The sequence below is a fragment of the Dermacentor silvarum genome, chromosome 3 (assembly GCF_013339745.2).
Source record: "Dermacentor silvarum isolate Dsil-2018 chromosome 3, BIME_Dsil_1.4, whole genome shotgun sequence".
In the NCBI taxonomy this organism is placed as follows: Eukaryota; Metazoa; Arthropoda; class Arachnida; order Ixodida; family Ixodidae; genus Dermacentor; species Dermacentor silvarum.
The window spans coordinates 55,375,641-55,394,962 of record NC_051156.1 but is presented as its reverse complement, the minus strand read 5'-3'; the positions used below and the strand labels follow the sequence as shown (position 1 = coordinate 55,394,962).

The window sequence follows — 19,322 nt, the reverse complement described above, 5'->3', positions numbered from 1 at the left end:
AGAACAGACAAGCACGAAGATCGAGCCCAGTGAAACGAACGATGAATCTCACAGATTCTACATCTGGCCGGCAATGATTTCGCAGCTTGTGGACTATCTTACGCCTCTCGACATTGCACAATTACGTCACACCCACGCTGCTCAATATATGACGCTTTCGCCACTCCCCTCACCAGTCGCACCCCCTTCGTCTCGTCGCAGCACAACATGCGCGCCAGCCCCCGGTCGACTTGAACACACCACGACAGGACTGGCGTCCACGGTGTCACCGTATCGAACATGATGATAATTTGGAGGTGCAAGCTGAGATGTGTGCGCAGAAAAAAAATACTGCGCGTAGACGGGCCGTGGCGGACCATGGCAAATAATATTCCAGCTCCTCCCGTAACTGCAGCAAATCGGGCGCTCCGAACGTCGTGCTAATCGTTATCGTAGAACATCTGGTTGCGAAAACACTCCGCATTATGACAACCAGTTTGGTTCTCGCCTCGCATCAGTCAATGCGCTATGCACACGCACTTGCTGCCCTGATTCTTTTCGTACCCTAGCACCCCCTGTTCTTCGCGTTATCTCACGTTCATTTGAGCTCCTTGATCACGTGCTCCACCTACTTCTGCCCCTTCTATAATTTTTGAGCGGCTTCTCAACGACTTCAGGCGCAGCGTAAAGTCCTATGAAATGGAAGAAGTCTAGTCGAGCACCATCGCCATGTTGCGAGAAAAAAAAGGCTCACTACAGCGAAGAAAAGAAGTTCTCTCCTCTAGAATATTCTTAAGCTCGCTCAGTGCACTACGCCCATGCGCGCCGTAGGAGGCCCGGGAAAGTTCAATAAAATATGGATTAAAGGTAGAGAAAAAGCGGACAACAGCAGTAAAAAAGAAAGAAAAGAAGAAAGCCAGCGGATCCCACGCCCTGCGGGAATGGATGTTATGCGAAGCAGTGTGCGAGGAGCCTACCAAGATAACGAAACGACTACGACAGCACCAAGACGTAGGCAGCTCTTATGACCTACATGACACGCATATCACGGCATCCGTGTCATGAGTCCTCAGGAGTCCCTTTAGCTACACCAAAGTGACCTTAAGGCGAAAGCCTTAGTCATGCTCATGACTATGAATTTGACCATCAACCTTTAGCCTTTTCCTTCACTTAGTGCCCACGTCCGAACCCATTTCAGTTGTTTACGAGTATTAATCTTTTTTCACTGAGTCATTCTCATGTTTGCTGAGTCATGCTCATGACAATGACTTCTACCATCATACTTTAGTGTTCCCTTCGCTTAGTACCCACGTCCGAGCCCATTTCAGTGGTTTTTGAGCGTTAATGTTTTTTTCGCTGAGCCATTTTCATTTTTGCTGAGTCATGATCATGACTATCTCTTCTATAATCAACCTTTAGTGTTTCCTTCACTTAGTACCCACGTCCGAACCCATTTCAGTGGTTTTTGAGTGTTAATGTTTTTTCGCTGAGTCATTGTAATTTTTGCTGAGTCATGGTCATGAATATGACTTTTACCACCATCGTTTTGTGTTTCCTTCACTTAATACTCACGTCCGAATCCATTTCAGTGGTTTTTGGGTGTTAATCGTTTTCGCTGGGTCATTGTCATGACCTACATGACAAGCATATCATGACATGACCTATCACTTATGTTCGTCATACACTCCTGTCATACTATGCCAATTTTCGTACCTACCGAGTTAACGAAACGACCATGCATGAGAGTACCAAGGGCTCTTTCATGACATACATGATACGCATGTTATCACATAACATTTACGTTCGTCATATACTCTTGTCATAGTATACCAATTTTGGTACATACCAAGTTAACAAAACGACCATGAGAGCGCAAAGACGTAGGCGGCTAGATAGATAGATAGATAGATAGATAGATAGATAGATAGATAGATAGATAGATAGATAGATAGATAGATAGATAGATAGATAGATAGATAGATAGATAGATAGATAGATAGATAGATAGATAGATAGATAGATAGATAGATAGATGCTGTCAAAGTAGCAAATGTTCGCCAAGAAATGCTTCGCATTTAACAAGAAACGAAAGAGATAGTTGAGATGTACTCACGATACTAAGAAGCGTAGGTTTCAATGGAAGATGTGACCCGACGTGACGAGGTCCCAGCACACGGGGAAAGTGTCTGATCCGGGCACTCGAGGCTGGGGTTAGCGACAGCGAAACCGCGAGCCTTGTCGTTCTACGGAGTGGGCGCAACCTCTTCGCTCTGCAGAACGGGGGCGGAGAAAAAAAGGGGACAGCAAGCTGGCAAAGTCCCGAGGCGCGATGATTCACTGCAACGATTCCCGCTTCCGAATCGCACGAGATTCTCGTCTTCTTCTGCGCGTGTCACGACCACGGGCTCGAATCGGCGCCTGACAAATTTTCTTCTCTTCGAATCGGGCGTTTCAGCCAACCATTTTGCCGTTGAAATACCTCCGCTCGCACTTTTGTTTGATATAAAGAACGGAAAATGTTAGACGGCCCGGACTGCTTCAATCTACATCACCCATACTCTCTGACGGGTGCAAATAAAGTGCTTTCTCTCTCTCCCTAAAAGAAACGCATGCGCAACAAGACCCTATCCTACTTAGACATGAGGAGTGTCAGAGTGCTAAAGTCTGTCCATCTACGAATTTTAATATCCAAAACATGCGCTAGCATTTGCAAGAGGGAAAGCTGCGTACACCTTAGGGGACATAAAGTCATAACTTATTTATCTAATTCACAATTACCTTTCTGTGATGCCCAAAAATTTGTTGTTGTCTTTTAATAATGACATTTTCATTTTTCATATTTTCACATGCAAACAGTTCTTTTTTTCGACGGCACCCTTCCCCACAATTAACCGCCCTATAATCGCTGGCGTCATTTCCAGCTCCCCGTAGTGGGTGTGTGCAGTTATCTGAGGAAAAAGCAAGCAAAGAAAGAACCCACACTCCTTAAGTCGTCTTCGTACAGGTACTTGGTTCCTTAGATGTATGATCAGTGAGACCCCTCTATTGACGGTGAGAGAGAGAATCTCCAGATTATGTTTCACGATATATATACAAACAACGCGAAGCGCCTTTCTTACAGTATATTAAATGGGTTATTACAAAATTACTTATTGGAGCTAAAAATAAAAGCCGTCATAGCGACAGACGCATCGCAAACAGAAGAAAAACCTGGAATTTGAATTTTCTCTTCTGCTTTTGTCTTTTGCACATTGTATAATACCCTCTCGCTTAGCACTAATTAGATTAGCATGGGTGCCTGGTCACGAAGGATTAGTTACGAATGAATTAGCAGCCAGCTTGGGGCGAGAGCAGCCCTTAGTGGTCCATTCTCCCGAACCTTCCTGTATGAGCTTTCATAACTGCTGCTAGGTTCAGGAGACCTGTAGTCATGCAAGACTCCTGGAACCTATGATTAACAAATTCAACTTATCACCGACACCAAATTTTTACTTCGAACAGGAACTTCTGCGGTAATAGAAAAGTAGAAGGCCTGTTTACCAAATTCCGATGCCAAATTATTTGCATCGATCTGGTCTGGCGCCCTCTTCCTAGTGCTCATACTGTGGTGGGGATGAGGCAACAGGAAACCTCTTCCTGTCATGTCGCCGTTTTTCATCATCAAGAAGACATACTTTAGAAGGACAATTTCATGGTACTGTATTGAATATAACGATTCCTGATATTCTATCTTTGGGATCCTCTTCTCTAGGCCATTATCATAGGGATGTTGGTGCAGCTGTTGTGAGGTATATAATCGAATCAGGACCATTTCCTTGCTAAATTACTAAATTCTCATCTGACTTCATTCGTTTAAGCGATTCAAAATGTCTCAATAGTACTTCCTTTTAGAATCGTATAATCAGTTTCTTAACTAACCCGATTCTTGGCAAATCCCCCATAATGGTATATGAGCTACTCTTGGAGGCAACAAACAAATGGTGGCCTCCACAGTGGCAGAATGCTAGTGCCGCAATATATGAGTAAAATCTGCTGCATTTTTTCATTATGAGCCCAGACGGCTACTCAAGTGTAAACCAGTGGTGTACGTTGACGCCGTCTGCAGGCAGTTAAGTTAGATTGGGAGAGTAAAAATCAGGCGTTAAGATTTTCGGCAACGACGCAGTCCTTCTTTTTTTCCTCTGGGAGTGCGACTGTCACTGTGCCTCTCATGCACAGCTGGGGCGGCGAATCCATGGGGAAATTGATCGTTGACGGAGAGAAGGCGACCGAGGTAAGTCGAACAATTGGCACCTACGAGATCAGTCCACTGAAAGAGAAAAAGCTTAATGCCGGAGGTGAATAGACAGGTGGCTTGAGGTGCCCGCCTATATGTGAAGTTCAACAACCTGTAAATCATTGTCAAAGCTCAACGGAAACCTTTTTGATTGATCGCTTTTTTTCTCGTTTTTTTTTCCTTCTACGCATATAATAACAGCCCGTGATTGCGCCATGAAACATAATTTCTTATCGGCTCCTTCCAGAACGCTGGTCTTATTGCTCCCAATTCTTCCGTAAAAAAAGAGAAAAAAAACGTTACAAATTTTGTCAATGCATTTTTTATTCCAGCGAACTATTGCGCATTACAACCTGATTTAAATGTACCGGGGTTTGTCCCTTATAGTGATCCAAAATATCAATCATAGACATATGACCTGATGTGAAGAGAGAAAACGAAATGAATCGAAAGCATAAAAAATGGGTTTAACTGCCGAAACTCCACTATGCGACGCGATTTGCGCTGACAAGCGCGGCTTGTTGAAAGCTGAAGCTTTAACCTGGACTTGTAAGGCTCCTCCTAAGCGATATTGATTGCCACCCCGTTCTTGGCCTATCCCCCACAGTGTCTTTAGGCCATTAAGTGAGGATTCATCATCATTGTTGTCAACAAGCTGTCTTTCGAAGCGGCTATAAGACAAGTACAGTTCGGGTTTGGCAGTTAAAGGGGTAATGTGCTCAAAAAATTTAACATTCCGAAACAAGACGTGGCGAAAGACTAGAACGACTGAGGGACATAAGGGCAATGTATCACTGTTTAGGAGGGAATCCATAAGCTTGCTGTTGCAAATTAACGACTAAATAACTTCCACTGTAACTAAAATTCGCGAGGTAGCGAGTAAAGGTCACACAAACGTGTTTCGACAAATTGATGCGCCTACAAATGAGAATGTAATTTGACGGGTACCTGCGACCGACGCTAGACCAGACCAAGAGCGCCTCATTTACCACTTCCTCGTAGCTGCCGTTTTTTTTTTTTTTTTTGTATGTGTGTGTTTTCGCTGCATCAACACGCGTGAGAGGTGAGAGTGAACATTCACCAAATCCTCCATAATTTTATTGAGTGTTGAAGCAATTTCCTTTCATCCATTCGCGTTGAAGAACGCCATTCCTCAAAGAAGAAAAAAATTTGGCTCGCTTAACTTTCGCAAACACCAATGATCAGCGGAGCTGATGAGAAGCCTCAGCAAAGTTGTGCAAAGCTCGGCGACGATTTGCTTCAACTTCCTTTGCCCGTTGATGGGGATCGGCTCTCCATTTCCTAGCACGCTCACGAGCCTCTTCTCTACGGCGTTCCAATTGAGCGGCTTCTTCTTCGGGAGTACTAGCGGTCGGCTTCGCCATTGCGCTACGTCGCGAAAGTCCAGGGGGAGAAAGAGGACCGCCGATGTGCGAGCGCGCCTGTTACTAGGGAGCGCTGACGTCATTACTAACGTATTGGTGGGAAAAAAGCAGGGAAGAGGTTGATATGACCTGATTTGCTCTCATAGTCATTGGTAGAGGTACAAGGTAGATACCGAGAAAAAAAAGAGTAATGAAATGTTTACAAAAGTGATAGATAAAAATATGTCTAGCATACCTGATTAAATCAAGCAGGCTAGGTGACTATTTGTCACCGCCCCGTTTCAAATGGGAGACCATTAAATCATTATCATCATCATCATCATCATCCCTTCATACCACGTGCGCTCGGCGTGGCTCCGCTCCCGCTCAACTCCACCCAGCCACTTGTTCACGGTGGAAGAATCTTACACCGTGCACTTGTTCCACCACTCCTCCTCTCCACTCACATCTCTCCTCCCCCCTCGCCACACTCTCTGCCATCTCGAGAGCTTTCCCTCTCGCGATACACGTGCCCGTCTCCCTATTTGGCTATGCTTCGAACATCGCTGCGCACGGCCCAAGCTCGACTTTAACCAGCCCCGCTGTAAAAAATTACGGATGACTTCGCAGGGGGCTCCCTCCACATCAGATCCCTAAAACCCCTATATATAAAAAGTAGCGCCAACCACTTCCCTCCTTCTCCGTTCCACTGTCGCGCTCAGCGCGGTCAGCGCGATCGAGGCGCGATGTCGATAGTGGCGCCGCCTACGCCGGGCCTGCCGTGGCAGACGACAGCAAACGCGCTACCAGAGGAAATCCGCGGAAAACTTCGATCGCGCCCTACGGAGAAGTTTTCGAGGCGCGATTTTGTGTCGTCAGTCAGTAACTGGCCTTCATCATGTCGTTTTGGAAGTATCAACGCGACGATGTGAGACGGCGCAAATACCAAGTATGCAGCAAGCGTTTGCGCTCGCCGGATGGTAAAAAACAAAAAAAAAAAAACCTTTTGCCCTCGTCTTGTCGGTTGCGGCAACTTAAGGCGCAGCAGCAGCCATCACAACGAATTTGTTGTCCTTAACACGTTTGATCCGTTTGCGCGTACAGCACTTTCGTCGCACACCCCGGGAATGGCGGTCGGAGCGCGCTGGAAAGAAAAAAAAATATACAAAAGCGCAACGCGTGCTTCCACGTGACACGGATTGGCCAATGGGGGAGCGGAGGAGGCTGGGGAGACAGGTGGGGGCGCGGTGGCGGCATGATCTAAGAATTGCGCTACTTTTTATATATAGGGGCTTTACAGATCCCTCCACAGCGGAAGTGAATCTTTCTATTTATTCATAACCAATCTGCTAATCAGTATTCGTGTTATCGTCGATTCGTAGAGGTTTGAATTTGTATTACCTCGCCTTGCTTGACGCACTCTATAATTCTGTAACCCCCACCTATCAAATGCTGAAACTACAGGATGCGTGAAAGGAAAGCAGTTAGAAATATAACAATCACCTCCGCCGGTTACGGACGCTGTCCTATTAGAACTACGAGCCGTAGGTGTAAGTTCGCAGGCCGGCAGATCGGAGATCGCAATGTTGATGCGTGGTGAACCAATTTTCTCAGTTGTACACTGTGCTTAAGAAAGAAGTACGGTAAACGCTAAACTTTCGACTTATTCCCTAGCAGTTTGATTATCAGAATGAATTATCTAGGTGAATTACGCGATGTTTATGTCATGGCGTAATTCATGGATCTATTAAATACCAATATTATGATCCTCTATCCGCCGAACTCTGCTTACCCCTGGAGGAAAAGTTACAGTTCACATTTTGAGCTTATGTGCGAGATTGTGCAGTGGTGTATCTCGATTTCATATCGGTATTACAATTGTGCGCAATTTATGGAGGACAACAAAGAAGAGGTTCGAACCGGACAGTCCACGTGGAGGCAAACAGCAACCATTTGAAACAACACAATCTGCATCTAACACCTTTTGCAAGGCAAGCCCATTTCCGTGTATTGATACTTTTTTTTCTCTTTCTTTATCACTCTGTGCAGCACTGTAGATCTGCAGTTTTCATCGACGTTCGCATGCATTTCGGGAGGCATCGAATGTAGGCGAGTTTTTCTCGTTCGAAGCTATTTGATGATGGCGTGTGTGGAGCTGCAATATCCAGGAATGTAGGTCCAATACCCTGAAATATTTGGCCGCCCCTTTCTACCATTGGCATGCCGCCATTAGTCTTGCGGCACGCAGCCAAGATATCCTGGCTGAACGCCACACAAAACTGTTTGCGCACTTGTGCGAATACGTTGTTTTCGGTGTATTTTTGCGCCCTACAAGCTCACATAGTACCTCTTAACCCCTTGTACTTCTTCATGCGAGCCTTCCAACGGCAGAGATTGAACAGCACCCTCGTTGTACACATCGAAAAGATAACTTCAAGCGTCAACGTAGTCCACGTTGGTAGGGCACACTTTGGCGTGCAAAGACGGCCACCAAGTCCCGACAGTCAACGTTATCCATGCTACGAAACTGGCACTGGCCCCTGTGGCGGGACAGGACTGTTGGCCTGGGCGACATCCTTGCTGAAATGTGTGCATAATTACCGCAATATTGCACTAAACCTTTTCAGGAGCTCCATTATCGATAATGTCTTCACCGCATCACACAAGATATGTATGTCGTATAATTAGGCATATTCGTTTTCGGGTTTCATATTTTTATGCAATTTCGGGGGGGGGGGGGGGGGGTAAAATCGGGTAGCATTGACAATTGGGCGAGTTGGTACGGATGCATGGCTTGTCTGATGAAATTGTCTCCCCACTTCTTTTTATTATTTCCAGATACATGGAGCTGAATACGGTGGTGCTGATTCTGTGTGTGGCGGCTGCCTCTTCGCAGCCCATGCCGACTGGAATTTCAAGCGCCAACGATGAATTCGCCTTTACCCTTGTTGACTTGATGAACAGAGCTCATGTACCGATGGGATTTTTCTGTCCCTACAGCCTGACGGCTGCGATGGACATGATATACGTGGGAGCAAGGAATCGCACCAGAAGAGCTCTATATTTTTTTCTTGGTTACAAGGATGCCGGTATTGAACAGAATGCTGTCGTCGCGAATGTCCGTGATCATGCACTGAAGCTCCAAGTGTCATCTAACTATAGCATATCCATTGCTAATGCGTTGGTCATTGACCAAGGCGTTAATATTCTTCCAGAGTACGCACTAATAGTGAAGGAGTTTTTCGGCGCCGAAATATTGCGCGTCAACTTCAAGAACGATGGATCGATGGCCGTGAACACCATAAACGAATGGGTAGACCGTCGTATGCAAAGTCGTATCAAGATGATGTTCGATAAGCCGCTACCAACGTCGACCACGCTGCTGTTCATCGGCGCAGTGGCCTTCAAGGCTGGGTGGAAGACTCAGTTCGACTCTTCAGAAAGCAAACTGATGCAATTTTACAACAATGGCACCCAGCCTGTGCCAGTGAAAGCCATCTGTGGAAGCGTGAAAGCGCGCTACGACAAAAATAACGGGTTTTACGACAGTCAGCTGTTGGATCTACCGCTTAATGTGGGAGCCTACACGATGACCATCAGTTTGCCGATATCCAGAAACGGAACTTCAAGAACGCGCCGCCATCTGTCAACCTCCTTCCTTTGGCGTTTCGTAAACGACGCACCCGAGGAAATCGTCAAGGTCTGCATCCCCAGGTGAGCCCAGCTTACTAGAAAAAACGTGGGCAGCTTGCACTAGTGGAGCAAGGGTGGAGTAAATAGTGGAGATGGTGATAGACCTAGCTTTTCTTGCAGGTTTTACTAATGTTGGCTAAGTTTTGATAGGAAATGCTAAGTGCTGCTAGGCACGGTATTTCGAATCGGCTCGCCGCCGACGCGCAGATTCTAGCTTGGCCGTCCGACGTGTTCACACCTACATGACGGTCGGGTCAAGCTCAGGCAAAACATCACCACAGAGACAGAAATTGCATCACGATATTCACGAATGCAACAAGCTCTAACATGGAGTCCTACGCGTATGCAATATATATACCCGGACAGAAAACACCGATCACCCAAACAGCTGGGCCGTTTTCCAACCCTCCCAACACAGTCACTCTAGAAACTTGCACGATAATATATGCCATACAAGAAGCCTCTCTAGTTACTAAGCACCAGTCCAATAACATCAGCATTTATACCGACTACAGCAAAGCCATTCGCAACATACAACGCCGACTACTGGAAACCCACCTACATGACATTCTAATAGAATCCTGTAACCGCAGCCCGAACAATACAATCGCCCTGCGTTGGGTACCTGGTCATGCTGGGATCGAGGGAAATGAGCTGGTTCATCAACATGCCCGCGAAAATAACCTCCGGGCGCCCTCGATTCCCTGGCCAAACACGGAACAATCACATGTCCATCGCAAAGTTCAGACTAACACTCTCCGCACCCCACTCATGCGCTGCAAGTTCGGATGGAGTACACAGTTCACTGCCCCAACTGTCCGGAGATAAGAGCATATACAGAACACCTCCTGTACTCATGTAACACTTCCATTACCTCTCCTTATTTCCCTTACCCTCCCCCTCCTTCCTGGACTGCTTGGCTTCACTCGGACTCGGCGGATCATCAGCGGGCCTTAGCGGAGCAAGCGCTTTTCTCTACTGGGCCTTAGTGCAGGCCTTAAATAAAGTTTCTTCTTCCTCCTCAAGATGAGCGGCTTTTTCTTCGGGTGTCCGGATCTTCTTTGGTCGTCTCATGTCAAGGCTACTAGTACTCATCCCAGAGCCAACAAAAGTTCTGCCGCCGTCGCGGCGGCTCTGAGCTTTATCTCTCCGGTGACGCCACGGCCAAGCTGCGCCTCCACACTTACCGAGGGGTGGCTGGTGAAAACCTGCCGAGCCGCCGAGTCACGGACACCGCGTGCGTTCGGCGCAACTGCGGGGAAACGCGGAGGGCGTCGCCAGCAGCTCTGCGGGTTGCCTCGTTGGTGCTGCTACACTTTCTCTCTCTCGCTCTCATTTTCTCTTTCTCTCTCCCGAGAGTAGCGCGCGCCGCACGCATGCTCTCCGTCCCTCTCCTTAACATCCCATGACATGGCCACATGTGCACGGCACGGAGAGGAGGCGAAGCACACGCCGCTCCGCGAGTGGGTTGCTAGGCAACCCAGGTGACTCATTGTTAAACGATGTTGTTTGTTAACACGTTACGTACTGACGGTGGGCTTAAACAGCTCCGTTGATGATAAGAACGATTAGATTTTGAACCAGCCCTGGTAGCTTAGTATCTATGGCATTGGGCTTCTGAGCTCGAGGTCACCGGTACGATCCCGGCCAAGGCGCCCACATTCCGATGGGGGAGAATGTAAAAATGGCCTTGTGTGTAATACTTAAAGAACATAGCTACGTAAAGGCACTTAGATAATTAAAAATCCTCAGTTAGCAAACAATTTAATTAAGACCAAGCAGTGGTCTTCAAAAAGCCTGATCGGGCCTGAAAAACAGAACGGTTTATTACGTCAAATGCCTCGTTAATTGCTGCTTAAAAATTGAATTAATTTACACAAAAAATTTCTAAGATGGTGCAAGAAATTATAATTAAAGGTTATGTCAAATGCCACGCCACCGCAACATGAGGAATTTGGGTACTTGGACGTTGTCCTACCCTACTGAACAACGAAACCAGAAGATTCGACTGTTTTACACAGCTTTTCAAACTTTTTACACTAACCATGAGGTAACTTCGCCCTAATAACACACAAGAGAGCCAAGATTGGCTCAATCAAATACAGTAAAACAGTAATATGATGGATCACCTTCAACAAAAAGTATTTCGCCAAAGAGCAGCAAACATAAGAAAGCTATGCATTTCCTTTAACCCGCCGTGGTTGCTCAGTGGCTATGGTGTTGGGCTGCTGAGCACGAGGTCGCGGGATCGAATCCCGGCCACGGCGGCCGCATTTCGATGGGGGCGAAATGCGGAAACACCCGTGTACTTAGATTTAGGTGCACGTTAAAGAACCCCAGGTGGTCCAAATTTCCGGAGTCCCCCACTACGGCGTGCCTCATAATCAGACCGTGGTTTTGACACGTAAAACCCCATAATCTAATCTCTGCATTTCCTTTAAATAAAAATATCCAAATTAGACACGGGATGTCAGAGTGCTAAGATCCGTGCATATACTTGAATTCCACAACAGCATTACCGAAAAATTTCCATACGCAAAAAAAAAGTTCATAACTTCCGTATCTTAACACTTTGCTTTGTCTAATATCACGTCAGTTATATTTGTCACATAAATATTCTAATAAATACTTATTTTCTTATGACTAAATGATTACATTATTCTACCAGAACCCTGTAACCACTGGATTCCTGCGCATTTTCCCATAGTCGTTGAGCGCACTTATTTGTGAAAAAAGCAGGCAAGCCGAACTAAGATGGTGGTCTTTTCTGTGGGATAATATTGCTGTCGCATTAAATGAGTTCAGAGAAGAAAGCATCGCTGAAATCTACTGCCTTTTTTTTTTCATAACCGATGCACGCTTTAAATTTATAAGGGCGACTTCTTGGAACCAGTGTATCGAACCGAAAGAAATTCGGGTTCGGTTTGGGTTCAGCGCCGCTCCGATTTCGTTTTAGCTCAATTCTTGCGCGTATAGTTACAAATTTATAACGGTTCGGGAACCGGTTCAGCCCACTAAACGTTTTCTTTGCCTGTGACAAAATGCTGCACAGCGTTATCGAATTGCCCGCGTGGCGCATGCGCAGGTTACGTCAGGAGGTCGAAGAAATGACCTTTCTGGCACATGAGAGACAGAAATAAATGTTGCTTACATAGATATCAATGAAGTTTAACGATGTACGGCTACATCAGCCCTACACATAAAGACGGTTATCTTAGGCAGTTTCGCCAGAGAATGCGGCACTCGGTGCGGTGCCTCGACGTATCATGTCTCTCTACCGCGTTTCTGTTTATTATGACTGGTATTAGTAACGGCAAAACAACATAAATTTGTAGGGATGTTCGAATATTAAAATTTTTCAAGCCGAATCACGAATGCGATAAAGACGACCGTCCTGTATCGTATAGAATACCGAGTATTTCCGGAAAAAAAAATGAGATGAAAAGCTTCGCGGGGCCTGTTCGGCAACGAAAGAATTCATTACATTCTTCAGAACATGTAGACCGTGATACAGCAGGATCACATCGAGTGCACGATAAAAATTAAATTAATTTTAAAAAAAGAGCAACACTTCCCAAATGCATATAGTAGACTATATAGTGCGCATTGAACGAGCAAAGGACAGTATTACAGCGCCGCACATCACTTTGATGGAATCGAAACATGATGACATTGGTCTAATAAACTTATCTCACAGGCTGCCAAGAGGAGACATGCTTACTGAACGGCTAGTAACTGTTGCACATAAGTTACCCCCTCCATGTGCTTGTTCAGCAACTCCATCGCCTGGGGAGTGGAATACTTGATCATTTTGAATTGTGAATTGTCCAGTTGAGAATATTCGAGTGTTATTCAAAGTTTGGAACATTCGCACACACGTAGGTTTTTAAACAAAATACTAGTCTAAAATAGCCTTATCGAAAATGAGCTATCGGAAAGCACCTGAGGCGGTGCACAATGATAAGAATTAGTGACGACCTCTTTCCCAACGATGCTCGGTTTACGAGTGCATTGGGCAGATACGGAGGAACTTATTTGTACGGATCAAAGACAGAGTTTAAAAAACCGGCAGATCCCACGCCCTGTAGGAATCGATGCTATGCGAAGCAGTGTGCGGAGACCCTACGAAGTCAACGAAACGAGCATGAGAGCACCAATGAGAAGGCGGCTCTTTCATGACCTACATGACACGAATGTCATGACATTCATGTCATGAGTCCTCAGGAGTCCCTTTAGCTACGCCCAAGAGACCTTAAAGCGGAAGCCTTAGCCATGTTCATGACTATGACTGCGACCATTAACCTTTAGCCTTTTTCTTCACTTACTACCACATCCGAACCCATTCCATTGGTTTTTGAGTGTTAATCTTTTTTCGCTGAGTCATTGTCCATTTTGCTGAGTCATGATCATGACTCTGGCTTCTACCACCACCATTTAGTGTTTCCTCCGCTTAGTACCCACGTCCGAACCCATTTGAGTGGTTTTTGAGTGTTAATCTTTTTTTTGGTGAGTCATTGTCATTTTTGCTGAGTCATGCTCATGACTATCACTTCTATCATCAACCTTTAATGTTTCCCTTACTTAGCACCCACGTCAGAGCCCATTTCAGTGGTTTTTGAGTATTAAACATTTTTCGCTGAGTCATTGTCATTTTTGATGAGTCATGCTCATGGCCATGGCTTCTACCACCATCCTTTAGTGTTTCCTTCACTTAGTACCTACGTTCTAACCCATTCCAGTGGTTTTGAGTGTTAATATTGCTTTGCTGAGTCAATGTCATTTTTGCTGTCTCATGCTCATGACTATGGCTTCTACCACCACCCTTTAGTGTTTCCTTCGCTTAGTACCCACGTCAGGACCCATTTCAGTATTGTTTTTTTTTAGTGTTAAAGTTTTTTGCTGAGTCATTGTCATTTTCATAGTGAAATCTTTTAGCGCGCACAATCGATACGGACACAGTGAAGGGGGACACACGAGCGCTTTCTCACGTGTCCGTGTCGATTGTGCGCGCTAAAAGATTTCACTATAAATTTGTACCAACTCGCCCAACTATCAGTTCTGCTGCATTGTCATTTTAGCTGAGTTATGCTCATAACTATGCCTTCCGCCATCATCCTTTAGTGCTTCCTTCACTTAGTGCTCGCGTCCGAACCCATTCCAGTGGCGTTTGAGTGTTAATCTTTTTTCGCTGAGTCATTGTCATGACCTACATGACACGCATGTCATGACCTATCACTTATGTTGGTCATACACTTCTGTCATACTATGCCGATTTTGGTACCTACCAAGTTAACGAAACGACCATGAGAGCACCAAGACGTAGGCGGCTGTTTCATGCCCTCCATGGCACGCATGTCATGACAAAATTTACGTTCGTCATATACTCTTGTCATAGTATGCCAATTTTGGTACATACCAAGTTAACGTAACAACCATGAGAGCACAAAGACGTAGGCGGCTAGATAGATAGATAGATAGATAGATAGATAGATAGATAGATAGATAGATAGATAGATAAATAGATAGATAAATAGATAGATAATAGATAGATAGATAGATAGATAGATAGATAGATAGATAGATAGATAGATAGATAGATAGATAGATAGATAGATAGATAGATAGATAGATAGATAGATAGATAGATAGATAGATAGATAGATAGATAGATAGATAGATAGATACTGCCAAATGCCAAAGTAGCAAATGTTTGCCAAGAAATGCTTCGCCTTCAATAGTCAGAACACCTATGTCTGTATGGGTTGCACTTAACTTCCAGGCCTTGATAGCAGTGCACTCAATTAATTTTGGTCTGCTTGAAGCAAGCACTACTTAACTGGTGGTGAGGGAACTGTGGCACTTAATACAGCGCCGAATATACAGCCAGCAAGTGACATATTCCTCAGTGTTTTGCTCTTTTAAATAAAAGCAGATGAGGACGTTGCTGCTTCTCGACCATGAAGGAGGACAGTTTGCGACAAACACCGCGACGATATTTCGTACGCAACTGCATGTGGCGCAGATTCTTGTCCTTGCTAAGCGCTGATAAAAAAGTCTAAATCATGCATTTTGTGCCCGCGGAAAGATTTTCAAAAATCGAAGAGCCTTTGGAAGGTTCCAAACGTGCATTGAATCATGGCACGCAACAAAAGTTCATTTAGCGTGCTCTTTACAGCCGTTGTTACCGCGCACTGAGATGGTGACCGCATCCATTACCGACCGCAGTGTTGTTCTTGGAAAAAGCCTTCTTGGTGAAGTGCTTCGTTCCCTATTTTCTCCATGCGAGGACACCGTCCTTTATTGCACTCCACGTGTTAGGGCGTGTCCGTTTTGTGATTTATCTAGTCTAGTGAGCCGACCTAACGGCCGAAGTGGGAGCTTCAACAGAAACGGCGATTCTGTGGTGCCGCTGAAACGACGTTTCGGCCGCGGAATTTATAAATGCAAGCGTCTCTGCTGAGGTGGGGCGTACATATCGTTCGTCCCAAGTCTTGCACATAAGTCAACTCGTGATTTATAACAATGTTCTTGTGGGGAGCGCCGACTATAAAGTATGGATTTCCATGAAACTCCTGTGTATTGAGCACGTGTTTCCACCCTATACGGGGTGATAATTTTTAATTTTGCGGAATTTTTAAAATTGCCTGCAGCACATAAGGTGTTTCTTGTCCGTGAGCTATATTATTCGAAGAGGCGGACATCACTAGCACGTGAAATATAAACACATATTCAACTAATTATCACAAGTTCACTAATTAACTTCTTAATCAATGACTTTACGGCACATATTAAATTTTACAAATTGTAGCTGGTGACGTTGCAAGACGCATCCACTTGAAATGAATCTCCAGGATAACACCAGTTTCGAGATATTTCCCAAGTATGGGACGAGCTATATGGGCGTTCCAGCTACTTTCGTAGTTGAGCGCATAAATAAGAGTGCTTTGGTAAAAAAAAAAAACTGACCAGCTACAATTCGTAAACATTATATGTGCCGTAAAATAATTCATAAGTGAATTAGTGAACCGTTCATTTAGTTCAATATGTGTATGGATTTTTCGTGCAAATAATGTCCATCACTCTCAATAATACAACTCAATGACTCGAATTATGTTACTTGCAGCAAGCGATCTTAAAAAAGTTCCGGAAAACTTAAAAATGATCACGCAGCATTTTGAAACAGTTTATTCCCGAACCGGTACCGTTAATATTTTCGATTCAGGATCTGTTCGGGTTCAGGCACGTTCTTAGAATATTGCTTCTGAACCGGGTTTAGTTGTGGCTAGAATTCCCGTTCGGGCACTGTTTTCGGTTCGGGTTCGGTTCGGCACCCTGATCCACAGTCTTTCGTGACGGCGATTGTCGTGTTGTTCTCCACCTGCGCATAATATTGCTCGTTTCTATCGTGCGCCCTCTGAAACCCTCGTTACATCACACTGAGAAAGATTTTTTAATGCAATAGTAGGGACTCACCGAAAAATGCCAATAGTGTGTCCACTTTTTCTATTTGATTTGTTTTCCAGACTGCAACTAGTGTCCAAGCACTCGTTGAAAGAACTGTCTTGGGGAGCATTGGGCACGTGGCTGGATAACCTATTCGGGCGTAAAGATGCGCCAGACAACTACCACCGCTTCCCTGATCTGTCGGGAATCACGAAGGACAAAATGATGTACGTCGACGACATAGTGGCGACGTCGGTCCTCGAAATTGACGAGACCGGCGTGACTGCGGGCAGCACAGGCGCAGGTCTCCTGAGAGTTGACGACGCAACCCCGCCAGCTGATTTCGTAGCTGATCACCCTTTTGTGTTCATCATCTGGAACAAGTACGGCGACATACTCTTCATAGGAGAGATTGACAGCCTCCCGGCGGCTTCCTGATTAAAGGCTGATTAGACTACTGTTCTGCGCTATTGTCGGGACATAAATCACTATGCTGTTAGGATTTCATTGGGCTGTCGTCTTTAGCTCTTACGTGTCAAGAGGCTTTTGGAGCTGTAAAACTGTGGCAGTAAATATTCAATAAAAGGTTGCCAACAACTGTGATGTGACGCGGTACCTCTCAGCCACGGGCCGCTAAGCGTGACTCACTCTGAACCGCGATGAATGTGTTAACGCTGTTGAAGTTGCTACTGATTGCTATAAGAAGTTGGTGGTACGTGAGTGCTAATTTACTTTCTATGACATTTATACTATTCTACATAGGCTTCCTTAAATTTTCGTCGGCTCCGTAGGTGTTGTCATGTTCGAATCCTCAAGAGTATAGATATTAAAGGGAAGCTTTCTCTGCCTCTTCCTTCGACTTTTACACTATTCGAACATGAGAACACCTACGGAGCCGACGAAAATTTAAGGAAGCCTATGTAGAATAGTATAAATGCCATAGAAAGTAAATTAGCACTCACGTACCACCAACTTCTTATATTCTGTGGTTCCGGCCACCGTTCTACCTCTTGTCTCGTATCCGAAAGGGGATTGGCCACATTTTAACTGCTCGTAGGGCGTTGTTTCTTCTATAGGTTTTTTTTTTTCTTTTCCAGGGACCGTGAATGCCGGTCTCCGGTCCCGGCCAGGGCTCGCCCTGGTCGGCTAGCCGTCCCACTGAGTCGGTGCCCCTGGAGTGTTTTCTTCGGAACGGAGTCAGTACCTTGCCCGTGGCGCTCGTTCCCACGGATGGTGGTTCCATTCGGCTAACCGAATCAGAAAGGTTCCAGGAGGAGCTGCGCGGTATTACCGAGCACTTCGTTGACATCTCGGAGGTGAGGCGTTTTGGCAAGACAGGTATTTTATGTAAGTCTTCTAATGTTCAGTGCCTTAATGATTTGCTTAACTGCACGAGATTCTCTAGCATCGCGGTTCGTGCTTTCGTCCCTCCTCATCTCGCATGCGTGAAAGGCATTGTTCGCGGGGTTCCTACCGATATTACTCCTGAGGCCCTTTTGAAGATGCTCTCTCCGGCTGGTGTTGTTTCTGTTTATAGATGCAATAGGTCGGTGGGTGATAACCGAGTCCCAACTGAGAGCGTCATCGTCTCGTTCGCCGGTTTAACGCGCCCGTCTGAAGTAAAGGCTTGGCCGTATTTGTTCCACGTGGAGACATTGTCACCTAGGCCATTGCAGTGCCGAAACTGCTGGAGATTTGGCCACAGTGCTAATGCATGTAGATCTTCAGTGAGATGCTGTAATTGCGGCGGCTCTCACTCTACATCAGCCTGCGACGAAGATGCACCTAGGTGTTGCTTGTGCGATGGATCTCGTAGCGCTACAGATAGTAACTGCCCTGCGCGAGGCCATGAGATTCAGGTGCTTGAGATCGCGGAGAAACGTCATTGTTTCCGTGCGGAAGCAATATCAGCAATAAAGGAGCGCGATGTTGGTTACGCGGCAGCTGCTTCCCGTCAGTCAACATCCCTAGAAGCCACAGTTTCGGCCGCTGTAGCCGCAGCCATTGACAAGGCAATGCCAATAGTTATGGAGCGGCTGTTTAATACTTTTGCCGAAGGTATAACTGAGATGCTAACTGCCAAATTTAATAGCCTCCTCCAATCGCACTCTGCTGCTGCTGACCCAACCCCATGTAGTACTCCCGCGCGCCATTCAAATGAATCGAACTTTGAAAATCAGGCAGAGGTTGAGTCCGATACCTCAGTTTGTTCTCCGGTCTCAGCAACTGCGGGACCTAGCCACCCATTTGGACACATGAGGCTTGGGACCATCAGCAATAGACGCAAGGGTTCCCCACTTTCTCCCACGGATACTCCTAAATCTAAGCCTAAAAAAGGAAAGAACAATGATCACCACGAGCAGGATGCGTTTGCGTTCTGCCGTGGAGTCATCCATTCTAGGATCGTCATAGCATCAGTAAAGGTTCTCCAATGGAATTGCCGCTCTATATCCTCAGGTTACGTTGACCTTCTTTATTTAGTACACAAATAATACCAGATGTTATTTTACTTCAGGAATCATGGCTTCGTCACATCAAAGATTTACTATTAATAATTTCGAACATTT

The 19,322-nt window shown here is 45.6% G+C and overlaps 1 protein-coding gene across 1 annotated transcript; it reads left to right on the top strand.

Annotated features, from left to right (window-relative positions):
* The first annotated feature begins 8,962 nt into the window (after positions 1–8,962).
* LOC119444361 (intracellular coagulation inhibitor 1) lies at positions 8,963–17,193 on the top strand. The gene is made up of 2 exons (XM_037708768.1): positions 8,963–9,333; positions 16,836–17,193. Exons 1-2 carry the CDS (start codon positions 8,963–8,965, stop codon positions 17,191–17,193), a joined length of 729 nt encoding a protein of 242 aa, XP_037564696.1.
* The last annotated feature ends 2,129 nt before the right edge of the window (positions 17,194–19,322 follow it).

What these genes read in the sequence shown, in the direction of transcription:
- LOC119444361 (XM_037708768.1), top strand. Translation starts at nt 8,963, where the DNA reads ATGATGTTCGATAAGCCGCTACCAACGTCGACCACGCTGCTGTTCATC. An exon ending in GTCAAGGTCTGCATCCCCAG is followed by an intron (nt 9,334 to 16,835) that starts GTGAGCCCAGCT and finishes TTTGTTTTCCAG; the next exon opens with ACTGCAACTAGTGTCCAAGC.